Source organism: Syngnathus leptorhynchus, chromosome 2 (assembly GCF_054491065.1).
Source record: "Syngnathus leptorhynchus isolate UIUO chromosome 2, UIUO_Slep, whole genome shotgun sequence".
Classification (NCBI taxonomy): domain Eukaryota; kingdom Metazoa; phylum Chordata; class Actinopteri; order Syngnathiformes; family Syngnathidae; genus Syngnathus; species Syngnathus leptorhynchus.
Genome location: NC_141196.1, coordinates 4,830,360 through 4,845,543, shown reverse-complemented (window position 1 = coordinate 4,845,543; position 15,184 = coordinate 4,830,360). Strand labels below are relative to the sequence as shown.

The window sequence follows — 15,184 nt, the reverse complement described above, 5'->3', positions numbered from 1 at the left end:
GCAAATGTTCTTGTCACAGCAGCGTACAAGAGTGCAAGAATACAAGAAACATGTTCAAAATGTAAAAATGGATCAAATACAGACAAAGTGCACAAACAAAAACAAGTACTAGTAGTGGTCGAGATGATAACGGAAGGAAATCAACACATGATCAGATGCTGCACTGCATGTGTTGTAGAGTCTGACAGCAGTGGGAATCAAGGACCTGCGGAACCTCTCCTTAAAATTATATTATATACATATATTAAATTAGATTTAATATTTAATTACATATTTTATGTTAATCAATAAACAATAATAATTAATGTAGTCAGATATATTAATTAGATTATATATACATCTGTACTGCAAGGGAGAATATGTAGAGTTGATTTATTATTTAAATAAATTTTAATCTTACCAAAATCTAAGTATTCCACGCAAGAAAAAAATTGGATGCCGCTGCGAGCAGGGTTCGAACCTGCGCGGGAAGATCCCATTGGATTTCAAGTCCAACGCCTTAACCACTCGGCCATCGCAGCTGTCGTACAAAGGGTCTACATATGCTTTATCTAATACAACAAAGTCATGCGTAAATTTCTTCAATAGTATTCTAATAGGTAAAAAAATGTATATATTACATTCTGTCTTTTTGTAGTACGGGAATCAAATCTACGGTCGTGCCTCTTTTCGTCCGCCAGATGTCAGCACACCCAAGAGGAATTTTCGTTCTGACGATTAAAGTCAAAAGTGATAAGTCAATGGATTGTTTTTTTATATTAAATATTTGCTTTCAAGACACGAATGAACATTGATTGCATGAAAATTCATTTGTTGTCGTTACCCGCAACCTCTGGAGTGGCATTATGGTTGTCCCTTAAAGTGCCTGTTGTAAACTATTCATCACATATTGTTCCGCGCTTTTAGACTCCCGTGTTACTTACGTTTATAACACACAAAACAGGGCCATACTGTATTTTTCAAGTTTACATTCAGTCACGTTTTTCGTGTGTAATGCTGACTAATTGACTAAACCAATCTGCATTTTAACGCATATGAAACGTCGAGAAACGCGAGTAACTACCGGGAGTGGGACTTTCATAGAAGAGAACATGATTAAGGTGAACTACTTCTGGTGTATATTTATGCGACGACGGCTAGCAAGAAGGTAAACTAATGACATCACAGTTGTGTTTATTTACATTATTAGCAAGTTGACTAGTTAGTGTTCTAGAGTGGGACAAGTTCCGCAAGAGACGAGTGCCCCAACTTTTCTAAAAGCTCTTCTGCGCATGCGCAAATTGGTCGCATGTCGTAAGACGTACATTTTACACTACGGCATGTCCTTGTGGACAAATTTGATAAAAACAAACAAACAAACAAACAAACAAACAAACAAACAAACCTATCAACTAGTGCACACATAGTTGATAGTTTTTATATAGTTTAGGATGTGTTCTCATATTCACGCGCCAATAAAACAAATAAGTATACATACATATAGAGGGTGGGTCAATAAACTGCTGCTATTTTTAATACACACGTTTTTGAAATGAAAACTTGTTTTTATAAAATTCTATCTCCAGATTTACACCAAAGATTTGTCTCTAAATTGTCACACAGATGAATAATTCCTAAAAAATTAAGAAAAAAAATTGCCCTAACCCTGACCTTGTTCTTTTAAACATTGAAAGAATTAAAAGGTGGTAACATTTTATTGGCTCATATACCAACATTTCAGTATTCCTAAATGCGTAGTTTTTACTCAAGGCAAAATGTGTAGTTCATCAATCGCACTCATTTGAGCAATTGTCATTCTATAAGTACTATAATTATTTTCCTTTTAACTCTCACATTGAATACTTTTGAACATAAAACAATGTTCATTTCCTCTTTCACTTGATTCGACAGCAATTCAATTCAACATCAGCTCTTCAAGCATCCACCCTAATTTCGACCTAAATTTCATTTTTTAAAAATTCACATTCTTCTTATCCTCATTGCCTTAAAAGTGTGGTACTCGTGTAAGCACTATTACAGTAGTTTTGCCTGATTTATGTTTACGAAGAGGTTATCACTTGATGCCGAAAGTCCATTCATGGTTGATAAAGGCTCTGTTTATTGCAAGAAAATGTGTGGGATTACCCTGTGAGTCACTCCCTTGGAGACACAAAATATTATCGTGTTCCTGGTACCACATTGGGAAGGAAGAATAAGGCACTTCAAGTAAGTTGAGGTGATTGTGTTGGGACAGCAGTGCCTGTTGACTTTAAGGAGTGGTCAAAAGATCATAAGGGAAAGAAAAGAACATTCTTGTCTTGTGTATGATAAAAAAAAAAAAACAACTTGTAATGCACATAGTCACACACACCCTACATTCAGACACTACATTCAAGTCAACTTTGTCCTTAGTTGATAAATGACGAGACACCAGCCGCAGCTGAAAAAAAACCCCTGATACAAATTCAAATTTTTCCATGACCCAGGAGGAGCACAAAACTTCAGTTCAGTGAGCATTTCAGAGTTAATTGGATTGAAAATTGTATTTCTTTATTAAAAAAAAAATAGAGTGTTTTCCTGGGAAAAAAAAACACACGGGAATGTGTATACAAAAATACACAATCGCAAGCTAGTTGTATTCAAATGATCCACTTGAGATGAAAATTTTGATTATATTTGACGTAACACAATCTTTTTGTTTTGCATGGCGGAACGGTGAGTCACTGGTTAGCATGTCCGCCCCACAGTTCAAAAGATGTGAGTTTGATTCCACCTCCGGCCCTCCTTGTGTGGAGTTTGCATGAGTTTGCATCCAAATGGATGGATGGATTTTTCCTCCAAAGTAGCCAAAATCCCAATACAGTACATATTTAGCTTTTTGTAACCTTTTTGAAACACATATTGTAATTCATGTTTTTTCTTTCTGGCGTTTTTTTATTTGAATGACAAATTAAACAACACCAGGGTTGTTAAATAACAAAGGTCGAGACATTTCTGTAAAACTGGTTGACTTGGGAATTGTACAATAATTGGGCTGTTATACAACACAATAAGAGGCTCATTTTTTACACATTCACTGTCATTATTGAATGAGATAATCATCGATGTATATGTACACTAATCAGACTAGATTTATACTCACGGAAGAAGTTTTGATTTTATAAACTACGTAATTTCTGCTAGGAATCCACACCCTCTATGTGAAGTGCTTCAAGTTCAAAAATCAGACACACACCTACAAAGAACACACCCTGTCCATATCAAGCACTGTTACTTATTTACACGTTTTGCAACAATCACCGTAAACGGTACAGTTTCCACCCAAGGGCCATTCACAGTGTAAGGACAGTACAGCGTGGGGATACGTATATATAAAGTCGCCCACTGTATCCCTGTGCCCTCTTTCCATGCTAACTGCACAGTTAGCCATGGATACAATGCGTTTTCTTATTTTGCTCTTATGGATGTGTCAACTTACAAAGCAGCAGAGGTGAGTACCAAACTGTGGAGGGTCAAAGGGAAATGGCTTTAACAATTTGATCAAAACATCTTTAGTGATAAGAGAAATTTAAATGCAGTTGGGTTTTTTTTTCTTCAACATGTTTTTTTCAATAACGATGCACTAGTATAGCACACTTTTATTTAATTTACATTAAATTGAATTAAAATATACTTTTTTACAAAATTAATTAAGCAATTTCGATCCCTCTATTCCTCTATCTATCTCTATGATTATAGTGTTATATTACATAACAGTTTAAAATGTTTATTGGTGTTCTGCTCAGAGAGGAATTATAAAATGTTAACTCTTTTATTTAGATTTAATTACGTTTAGGAATGCTACAGCAGTAAATCGTATTTAATTTTTTACAGCACATTTTTTTGTGTCTTTTAAGTTATTACCCTTAGGCAAGTGCTGTTTTAATAATCTTGCAATCAATATGAGGTATTGAAAACATTTTCAAGACATGAGTATTAATTGAAGAAAATATATTTCAAACCAAAAACTTAATATTTTTACTATTGTGATTCAACTATTACATATATCATAGATGTATGAAAAAGGATAACTTTTACTTTAATGTTTGGATCACCTGTAAAAAATCTTTTTCAAAGTAGATCACATGATTTAATAATCATATATATATTCATACATAATACAATATATATTTAAAAAAAAAGATTTTGAAGCATTAAGATCATAAAAGAAAATTCTTATAAATTTGTTAAATATAAGTGTGTCATATTAAGGTGTGACATTTGTCAAATCATTGATTTGTGTCCTTTTCTTTTTAGCCTCCAGAGCGTGCTCACCAACAACGGTAAGTTTAAGCACCAGTCTTATTAGCATCTAGCGCGCTAATTTTTAGTATGTAACAAAAGCTTGCCATCCTATGACAACACCTTAGTTTTCCAGTATATATAAATATAAACACAAACCCAAAAAATTGCAGTTCTACCCCACTACATTGAAATTTATCAGAACACTCATGAAAAACAATCACTATAAACCACAGATTTTTCTGAGAATTTCTCTGACAAAAAGATATATAAAAAAAATAAAAATACAGCATGTGTGTGAATGAGGTAAATGACCACCATATAGCAGCTTGTGTGCTCAACTATAATATTGGATGGAGGGCCAACAATAAAGTAGGATGACCTGTCCAAGTTGGACAGTTCCAGCTTCTTTCTTTGCCCAGCTTTAATCTAGTCCTTCTTCTTGTTGACTCCCATGTTGTGTCTCCCCAGCTTCCGTGCTGACGTTCTGCAACTTTAACAACAATGACGAGCCATTCTGCAGCTTCCGACAGGACCCGTTTGACGATGGCGAATGGATCCGGCATAGTGGTCCAACCCCGACACATGGAACGGGTCCTCCAGGAGATTACCCCGATGGAAGTCAGTGCTGCACCTCATCAGCAGTCAACAGTAAATTTACTCATGAAAATAATGCATTCTATTTTTATTTTTAGATGGATTCTACATCTACCAAGAAGGCGACAACTTTGGAAAAGGACAGAGAACTCGCCTGCTGAGTCCCTCTTTCTCCTTAACATCGGCAGCTCAGATCTGTGTCCAATTCCGATATTACATGTATGGCTCGGACATTTCCAATTCGTTGAGGCTAATGGCAAAGTGGCAAAATGGCCAGGAAGAGCTGTGGAATAAAACTGGATTCCAGAGTCCATCGTGGCTAAAGGGTGCCGTCACCGTGACCAGTTCAAGTGATCAGGAGCTCACTGTAAGTGTTTACGTTCAAGCAGACAGCACACGGTACATGGTGGCTTTAAATGCACCATAAGGGTTTGAAATAAGGAGAAAAGTTTGGCGAAAAGATCTAATACCAATTACAGCTCAAGTTTTCTAAAGCTGAGCTGTGATTGGTTGTGACCTGAGACCTGGCAATTGTGATGTCATTTTCAGTCAAAATGCCCATAGATGGATAAAAATGGTTGAATTCTGCTGCTTAACATTCTACAAACACAACATTAATCGGAACACAATGTTTAGAATAGCGGGGTCACACAACATATTGTAAAGAAAATGTTGGGGTTGACTTTAAGTGTGAAGTTAGGTCAAAGCTGGAGCTTGGAGTACGGTGAGAGACTTATGTTTGTAAGTTGTGGTACCAAGTAAGGTTAGATCAGAGGGAGCTGATACAAGTTAGGTTAAGGGTGAGGACTAGAGGTACAGGTTAGAATTGAGAACTAAGGTATGACTAAGGTTGGTACAAAAGGTCAAGTTAGGGATTACGGTACGGTTGAGTGAATTAATGTTGCTAGATCGGGTAAGGGTAAGAATAGGACACTACAATGTATAGAATTGAAGTTGAATACATACATGAGCTAGTTTGCGTTGTCGAAACCAAAAATCACTGTTTATGACTTACATATGGTTTGAAATTGATAATTGGTTCTCCACCCCTGATTTGCTCTGGACCTTGTAGTGAGAAATGTAAAAATGTGCACTGATCAATATCTTATCAGTGCAACAACACATGTGCAGAGAGCAGCTTGCGGTATCACTTCATACAGTCGCAGTTCAATTATGGGTCCTTGTGTTGCTTTTATAACCACCATAAAACTGTTGCAGCAGTGTTAGCAATTATGGTTGTTTAGGAAACAACACCCAGGGACCTGCTTGATAACACGATTCAACATTCTCACATGCGTGGTTTGCAAATACTTAACTGTACTCAAGTAGAATTTTCAGGTATCTGTACTTTACTTGAATTCATTTTTCAAGCTTTTATTTTGTCTCCCTGCATTTTTTTATGCATTACCCTTTCAGATTATTGACCAAATTGTCACTTGTTTTTTCTTTAGATTGTCTTTGAGGCTCAGCGAGGCTTCACCGCTTCCTGCGATTCAGCACTCGACAACATCGTCATTAGCGAAGGAGCATGTCCCAGTAAGTAAACTCACAATATACGACATGCGTAAACGACAACATACGTACGCCAAATTTTATGTTTGTTCCACAGCTTGCATTTCAGGCTGCGACTTCGACAACGTGGACGACATCTGTGGGTGGATTCCTTTCGTAGCTGATGAGACAATATTTGGTTTTGAGCAATGGACTGGCCCAACAAACACTGAAGGCACCGGACCTGATGATGACTTCTCCAAACCGGGATGTAAGTAGAATAGGAGCAGGGATCATTTACATATCAACAGATTTTCAAGCCAAGCAACTCATGACTCCTTAATGACCTCTTAGTGGGAACCTACATGCTGATGGATTCTTCCTATGCTGTACCTGGACTTCAGGGACAACTCAGAAGTCCTGTGATAAACACTTCTTCTGGGTGCCTTGATTTTACGTTCCATTACTATATGTATGGCACCAGCCGTGACATGCAGCTCAGTGTCTTCACCTTGACAGGTAAGAGACATTTTGAATAGTAGGCCTGACCCCCTAAAAACCTGTCCAGAAATGTTCATCAAGAGATGAAGAGATGAAAATTATGTACACGGGCGGGGTGGGGCACTGGTTAGCACATCTGCCTCACAGTTCAGAGGGCACGGGTCTGATTCCACCCCGGCCCTCCTTGTGTGGATTTTGCATGGTCTTCCCGTGCCTGCTGTTTTCCAGGCACTCCGATTTCCTCCCATTTCCCAAAAACATGCATGGTAGGCTGATTGAGCACTGCAAATTGTCCGTGAGGTGTGATGGTTTCTTTTCTCTGTTTGCCCTGCAATTGGCTGGCAACTGGATCAGTGTGTCCTCCGCCAACTGCCTGATGACTGCTGGGATAGGCTCCAGCACGCCCGCGACCCCCATGGGGGAATGCGGTACAGAAAATGGATGGATCGATGCCAAGACAAGACGCACAAAAATCAGTTAGGAACTCAAGCAGCAAAACGCACATGCTGCTTTGAAGTTTTTCACAGGTTTTGCCAAATTCCGGGGCCCAGATGAGTTGCATCCAATCTGAACTCCGGACAAACAGACTAATCTAGACTTCTTCTTGTTGGTCTTGAATTTGCGGTTTGTACTTACCAGAGGGAGTCTTTGGAGCCGCTCTCTTCACTGTCATTGGAAACCAGGGTCCCGCCTGGAAGCCAGCCAATGTCCGTTACCTTGGCAATGCTCCCATCCAGGTAAACGCTAGAGCTACTAGCTATGTATGCGTGCTGATATGGAGCATTCAAATAAACTGTTCACATTGAATTTCAGTTTGTTATTTTGGGGACCTATGGAGAGACTGCAGAAACCGATATTGCTGTTGATGCTGTGTGTGTTATGGCCTGTCAAGGTGAGAAAGTGGCCAGGAAGGAGAGTAAAGCTTTTGACAACAATCATGATGGCTGAAATGTAAATTTTAGTGTTAAAATTTCTTTTATTACCTGTCTATTTTGGAAAATATTTTTTTTACTCCTCATGTCAAAGATTCTGTGAACACTGACAGTACTCTTCTTGAAAAAGGTCAGCTAACCACGGCACAACCATCCGTGCCAACTACACCGAAACCCACGACTCCAAGACCAACTACGCCAAACCCAGGTATGCAATGCTTTGTTTTGCCCGAGTCATTACCCTGTATTTATATTTTGCGTAGACAAATATTTTCCTTCAAGGACCGTAAACAGAAAATCCATAGTATGCAAAGATGCACTTTGTCACACATCAAATTTTTAGGATAGATAGATTTGGTCAAGCAGACTTTACACACATAAACAGTTAGAGAATCCTTAAATAGACCATACCGTAATTATCTTTCACAAGCCAATCCACTGATTTTTGTTTTTACTGCACAGTTCAGTGCCCTCCCAATGCAGAGTACATAGAATGTGGCCCAGCTTGTATCCCTACCTGCATGGAACCCTCCACCAACTGCAGCGGCTCCTGCATCACCGGCTGCTTTTGCAAACCAGGCTATGTCTTCAAGGGGAAACACTGTGTGCCACTGGAGAAATGTGGCTGCCTGGATCACAATAATAACTATTATGAGGTCAGTATTAGGACACCATACCCAACACTTGGAGTGAGAAGTAAGGCACTACCTCCTTACCAAGTTGCTGACTTTTGTGTTTTAGCCTGGTGAGATTGTATTTGGAGACGGCTGCTCCAAGTTCTGTCGCTGTGCAGGCAACTACACTTTGGAATGTGTGGATAACAGCTGTGATCCCACAGAGGAGTGTCGCGAGGTCAATGGTGTCGCCGGATGCTACCCGATAGGTAAACGTTAAGGAATCTTCCTGCTGTCACTTTAAACTTCCCTGTTTGATCAGTAAGGAGTCATGAGAATCTGTATCATCTGTAATTCGAGTGTCACACAAAGAACTTGTTTTCCATGAAGGTACCTCCTCGTGCATTGCCTCCGGTGATCCACACTACACCACCTTTGATAAGCGCAAGTACAACTTCATGGGCAACTGCAGTTACCAGATGACCGGAGTCTGCAATGAGTCCGCGTTACCAAACTTTGCTGTCTACGCTGACAACGAAAACCGCTATAACAGACCCAGCATCTCCTATGTGAAGGCGGTTCATGTGTATGTTGAATCTGGTGGTGTCTCCATCTTCAAAGGTGGTGCTGTCCATGTAAGTAGGGATGAGGGAAGTTTGGTCCAGACTACAATCATACTGATTCATTTGGTTTGCTGCGTTGCCTGCTCAGTTCTGACTCTCACCTGCTTTCCATATCCAGGTGAATGGAAGAAAAGTCAACCTGCCAGTGAATCCGTTTCCAGGCGTCTCTGTGTTCAAATCAGGAAAGCACTACACCGTGTCCTTGAACTTTGGTGTGACTGTGCGCTATGACGGAAACCACTTTATGGACATCAAAGTGATTAAAGAGTAAGCGTAACGAAGCGTAACATGTTGTTATGGTAGTGCTGCTGTTGACTATCATCGAATTGCAAATGTTTAAGGCCCTTTCTTTTGAAATTCTGGATTGAAAGAGCTTGTGACATGTCGTCCGCAGCTATAAGAGTCTACTGTGTGGATTGTGTGGTGATTATGATGGCGATGCTAAAGACGACTTCCGCAAGCCAGATGGATCGTTGACCAACAGTCCTAATGAGTTTGGAAACAGCTGGAACAATGATCCAGAGTGAGTCTTACTCTTTATTTTCAATGAAATTGCCAAGTATTGGATCATTCCAGATTCTGAACATTGTCTTGCGTGTATCATTTTGCACAAGGTGTAACAATAAACCGAATACCACTCATCCCGCATGTGATGCAGAGGATCAGAAGCTTTATGAGAGCTCTGGATATTGTGGCATCCTACTGGACAAAAACGGTCCTTTTGCCACCTGTCACGCCAAGGTCAACCCCAATGTAAGTCACAAGTACATAGACCAAGGCATATGGCCCAAAATTGGAATGTTTTCTTGCAATTGGGAATTGGGTTGTAGCGTGCTGGTTGTGTGTTCAGGAGTACTTCAAGGACTGCGTTTTTGACCTTTGCGTGCTCAATGGCACTCATGCCATTCTGTGTGAAGCCATTGAAGCCTACGTCAATGAGTGCCAAGACCGTGGGGTCAACATCAGACCCTGGAGGAACGAAACCTTCTGTCGTGAGTCCAAAGTGTAGATTGTTGACATTGCATTCTCCTGCACCTTCTCTCTGAGTGCGTCCAGATCTGAATGAATTTGAAAGACATGCCTCTGACTTGAGTCGTCTCATCCGTTGCACAGCTTTTAGGTGCCCCCCTAATAGCCATTACCAGCCTTGCGCGGACCCCTGTCAAGAGACGTGTACAGGGAGACCCTCCTCCTGCAGCGGACCGTGCGCCGAGTCCTGTGTGTGTAATCCCGGCTACATCTTGAGCGCTGGCAAATGTGTTCCCAACTCCTCGTGTGGCTGCACACACATCAATGGCCAATATTATCAGGTACCACGAGAAGGACAAAGAACTGTACACTCGGACTGTGTAACACCCCCCAAAACCTAAATGATAAAGTATCAACTGTGCCTGTCTGTCAGCCTGGAGAGGAGTTCTATGTTGAGAACTGTAACTTGAAGTGTCGGTGTGACGCACCCTCGATCACCTGCCAGGCATCACAATGCCCCCCAATGCACGAGTGTCAAGTCCAAGGGGGAGAGTTGGGCTGCTATCCCACAAGTAAGCACATAGTCTTTCAACCTTACCCCTTCATTTAACCTCAAGACAAAACCAATCATTGTCATACTCATTTAAAATGAATGTCGATGACATCTTAGGTACAACACCCAGACCAACAACTCCGAGGCCGACTACACCAAAACCAAGTAGGGTGTCGTGTCTAAATTCCTAATAAAGCTACACAGTAACTTCTAACCCATTGATGATTTTTCCCTGTGCAGTTCAGTGCCCTCCCAATGCAGAGTACATAGAATGTGGCCCAGCTTGTATCCCTACCTGCATGGAACCCTCCACCAACTGCAGCGGCTCCTGCATCACCGGCTGCTTTTGCAAACCAGGCTATGTCTTCAAGGGGAAACACTGTGTGCCACTGGAGAAATGTGGCTGCCTGGATCACAATAATAACTATTATGAGGTCAGTATTAGGACACCATACCCAACACTTGGAGTGAGAAGTAAGGCACTACCTCCTTACCAAGTTGCTGACTTTTGTGTTTTAGCCTGGTGAGATTGTATTTGGAGACGGCTGCTCCAAGTTCTGTCGCTGTGCAGGCAACTACACTTTGGAATGTGTGGATAACAGCTGTGATCCCACAGAGGAGTGTCGCGAGGTCAATGGTGTCGCCGGATGCTACCCGATAGGTAAACGTTAAGGAATCTTCCTGCTGTCACTTTAAACTTCCCTGTTTGATCAGTAAGGAGTCATGAGAATCTGTATCATCTGTAATTCGAGTGTCACACAAAGAACTTGTTTTCCATGAAGGTACCTCCTCGTGCATTGCCTCCGGTGATCCACACTACACCACCTTTGATAAGCGCAAGTACAACTTCATGGGCAACTGCAGTTACCAGATGACCGGAGTCTGCAATGAGTCCGCGTTACCAAACTTTGCTGTCTACGCTGACAACGAAAACCGCTATAACAGACCCAGCATCTCCTATGTGAAGGCGGTTCATGTGTATGTTGAATCTGGTGGTGTCTCCATCTTCAAAGGTGGTGCTGTCCATGTAAGTAGGGATGAGGGAAGTTTGGTCCAGACTACAATCATACTGATTCATTTGGTTTGCTGCGTTGCCTGCTCAGTTCTGACTCTCACCTGCTTTCCATATCCAGGTGAATGGAAGAAAAGTCAACCTGCCAGTGAATCCGTTTCCAGGCGTCTCTGTGTTCAAATCAGGAAAGCACTACACCGTGTCCTTGAACTTTGGTGTGACTGTGCGCTATGACGGAAACCACTTTATGGACATCAAAGTGATTAAAGAGTAAGCGTAACGAAGCGTAACATGTTGTTATGGTAGTGCTGCTGTTGACTATCATCGAATTGCAAATGTTTAAGGCCCTTTCTTTTGAAATTCTGGATTGAAAGAGCTTGTGACATGTCGTCCGCAGCTATAAGAGTCTACTGTGTGGATTGTGTGGTGATTATGATGGCGATGCTAAAGACGACTTCCGCAAGCCAGATGGATCGTTGACCAACAGTCCTAATGAGTTTGGAAACAGCTGGAACAATGATCCAGAGTGAGTCTTACTCTTTATTTTCAATGAAATTGCCAAGTATTGGATCATTCCAGATTCTGAACATTGTCTTGCGTGTATCATTTTGCACAAGGTGTAACAATAAACCGAATACCACTCATCCCGCATGTGATGCAGAGGATCAGAAGCTTTATGAGAGCTCTGGATATTGTGGCATCCTACTGGACAAAAACGGTCCTTTTGCCACCTGTCACGCCAAGGTCAACCCCAATGTAAGTCACAAGTACATAGACCAAGGCATATGGCCCAAAATTGGAATGTTTTCTTGCAATTGGGAATTGGGTTGTAGCGTGCTGGTTGTGTGTTCAGGAGTACTTCAAGGACTGCGTTTTTGACCTTTGCGTGCTCAATGGCACTCATGCCATTCTGTGTGAAGCCATTGAAGCCTACGTCAATGAGTGCCAAGACCGTGGGGTCAACATCAGACCCTGGAGGAACGAAACCTTCTGTCGTGAGTCCAAAGTGTAGATTGTTGACATTGCATTCTCCTGCACCTTCTCTCTGAGTGCGTCCAGATCTGAATGAATTTGAAAGACATGCCTCTGACTTGAGTCGTCTCATCCGTTGCACAGCTTTTAGGTGCCCCCCTAATAGCCATTACCAGCCTTGCGCGGACCCCTGTCAAGAGACGTGTACAGGGAGACCCTCCTCCTGCAGCGGACCGTGCGCCGAGTCCTGTGTGTGTAATCCCGGCTACATCTTGAGCGCTGGCAAATGTGTTCCCAACTCCTCGTGTGGCTGCACACACATCAATGGCCAATATTATCAGGTACCACGAGAAGGACAAAGAACTGTACACTCGGACTGTGTAACACCCCCCAAAACCTAAATGATAAAGTATCAACTGTGCCTGTCTGTCAGCCTGGAGAGGAGTTCTATGTTGAGAACTGTAACTTGAAGTGTCGGTGTGACGCACCCTCGATCACCTGCCAGGCATCACAATGCCCCCCAATGCACGAGTGTCAAGTCCAAGGGGGAGAGTTGGGCTGCTATCCCACAAGTAAGCACATAGTCTTTCAACCTTACCCCTTCATTTAACCTCAAGACAAAACCAATCATTGTCATACTCATTTAAAATGAATGTCGATGACATCTTAGGTACAACACCCAGACCAACAACTCCGAGGCCGACTACACCAAAACCAAGTAGGGTGTCGTGTCTAAATTCCTAATAAAGCTACACAGTAACTTCTAACCCATTGATGATTTTTCCCTGTGCAGTTCAGTGCCCTCCCAATGCAGAGTACATAGAATGTGGCCCAGCTTGTATCCCTACCTGCATGGAACCCTCCACCAACTGCAGCGGCTCCTGCATCACCGGCTGCTTTTGCAAACCAGGCTATGTCTTCAAGGGGAAACACTGTGTGCCACTGGAGAAATGTGGCTGCCTGGATCACAATAATAACTATTATGAGGTCAGTATTAGGACACCATACCCAACACTTGGAGTGAGAAGTAAGGCACTACCTCCTTACCAAGTTGCTGACTTTTGTGTTTTAGCCTGGTGAGATTGTATTTGGAGACGGCTGCTCCAAGTTCTGTCGCTGTGCAGGCAACTACACTTTGGAATGTGTGGATAACAGCTGTGATCCCACAGAGGAGTGTCGCGAGGTCAATGGTGTCGCCGGATGCTACCCGATAGGTAAACGTTAAGGAATCTTCCTGCTGTCACTTTAAACTTCCCTGTTTGATCAGTAAGGAGTCATGAGAATCTGTATCATCTGTAATTCGAGTGTCACACAAAGAACTTGTTTTCCATGAAGGTACCTCCTCGTGCATTGCCTCCGGTGATCCACACTACACCACCTTTGATAAGCGCAAGTACAACTTCATGGGCAACTGCAGTTACCAGATGACCGGAGTCTGCAATGAGTCCGCGTTACCAAACTTTGCTGTCTACGCTGACAACGAAAACCGCTATAACAGACCCAGCATCTCCTATGTGAAGGCGGTTCATGTGTATGTTGAATCTGGTGGTGTCTCCATCTTCAAAGGTGGTGCTGTCCATGTAAGTAGGGATGAGGGAAGTTTGGTCCAGACTACAATCATACTGATTCATTTGGTTTGCTGCGTTGCCTGCTCAGTTCTGACTCTCACCTGCTTTCCATATCCAGGTGAATGGAAGAAAAGTCAACCTGCCAGTGAATCCGTTTCCAGGCGTCTCTGTGTTCAAATCAGGAAAGCACTACACCGTGTCCTTGAACTTTGGTGTGACTGTGCGCTATGACGGAAACCACTTTATGGACATCAAAGTGATTAAAGAGTAAGCGTAACGAAGCGTAACATGTTGTTATGGTAGTGCTGCTGTTGACTATCATCGAATTGCAAATGTTTAAGGCCCTTTCTTTTGAAATTCTGGATTGAAAGAGCTTGTGACATGTCGTCCGCAGCTATAAGAGTCTACTGTGTGGATTGTGTGGTGATTATGATGGCGATGCTAAAGACGACTTCCGCAAGCCAGATGGATCGTTGACCAACAGTCCTAATGAGTTTGGAAACAGCTGGAACAATGATCCAGAGTGAGTCTTACTCTTTATTTTCAATGAAATTGCCAAGTATTGGATCATTCCAGATTCTGAACATTGTCTTGCGTGTATCATTTTGCACAAGGTGTAACAATAAACCGAATACCACTCATCCCGCATGTGATGCAGAGGATCAGAAGCTTTATGAGAGCTCTGGATATTGTGGCATCCTACTGGACAAAAACGGTCCTTTTGCCACCTGTCACGCCAAGGTCAACCCCAATGTAAGTCACAAGTACATAGACCAAGGCATATGGCCCAAAATTGGAATGTTTTCTTGCAATTGGGAATTGGGTTGTAGCGTGCTGGTTGTGTGTTCAGGAGTACTTCAAGGACTGCGTTTTTGACCTTTGCGTGCTCAATGGCACTCATGCCATTCTGTGTGAAGCCATTGAAGCCTACGTCAATGAGTGCCAAGACCGTGGGGTCAACATCAGACCCTGGAGGAACGAAACCTTCTGTCGTGAGTCCAAAGTGTAGATTGTTGACATTGCATTCTCCTGCACCTTCTCTCTGAGTGCGTCCAGATCTGAATGAATTTGAAAGACATGCCTCTGACTTGA

At 42.1% G+C, this 15,184-nt stretch overlaps 1 protein-coding gene and 1 non-coding gene across 2 annotated transcripts in view; one reads left to right on the top strand and one right to left on the bottom strand.

Moving 5' to 3' along the window:
• Positions 1-439: 439 nt before the first annotated feature.
• Positions 440-521, bottom strand: trnas-uga (transfer RNA serine (anticodon UGA)). The gene has a single exon. It is a non-coding gene; the product is annotated as a tRNA-Ser (tRNA).
• A 2,886-nt stretch (positions 522-3,407) lies between these two features.
• The window catches only part of zanl (zonadhesin, like), a 42,233-nt gene continuing 30,456 nt past the window's right edge, over positions 3,408-15,184 (top strand). The window contains 37 exon segments of the mRNA XM_085906628.1: positions 3,408-3,469; positions 4,276-4,301; positions 4,732-4,881; positions 4,956-5,224; positions 6,309-6,393; positions 6,467-6,619; positions 6,703-6,867; positions 7,489-7,586; positions 7,663-7,741; positions 7,912-7,989; positions 8,244-8,437; positions 8,523-8,664; positions 8,786-9,030; positions 9,137-9,285; positions 9,413-9,541; positions 9,633-9,771; positions 9,869-10,010; positions 10,132-10,328; positions 10,421-10,559; positions 10,658-10,705; positions 10,781-10,974; positions 11,060-11,201; positions 11,323-11,567; positions 11,674-11,822; positions 11,950-12,078; positions 12,170-12,308; positions 12,406-12,547; positions 12,669-12,865; positions 12,958-13,096; positions 13,195-13,242; positions 13,318-13,511; positions 13,597-13,738; positions 13,860-14,104; positions 14,211-14,359; positions 14,487-14,615; positions 14,707-14,845; positions 14,943-15,084. Coding sequence (XP_085762754.1) covers positions 3,408-3,469; positions 4,276-4,301; positions 4,732-4,881; positions 4,956-5,224; positions 6,309-6,393; positions 6,467-6,619; positions 6,703-6,867; positions 7,489-7,586; positions 7,663-7,741; positions 7,912-7,989; positions 8,244-8,437; positions 8,523-8,664; positions 8,786-9,030; positions 9,137-9,285; positions 9,413-9,541; positions 9,633-9,771; positions 9,869-10,010; positions 10,132-10,328; positions 10,421-10,559; positions 10,658-10,705; positions 10,781-10,974; positions 11,060-11,201; positions 11,323-11,567; positions 11,674-11,822; positions 11,950-12,078; positions 12,170-12,308; positions 12,406-12,547; positions 12,669-12,865; positions 12,958-13,096; positions 13,195-13,242; positions 13,318-13,511; positions 13,597-13,738; positions 13,860-14,104; positions 14,211-14,359; positions 14,487-14,615; positions 14,707-14,845; positions 14,943-15,084 — 5,353 coding nt within the window.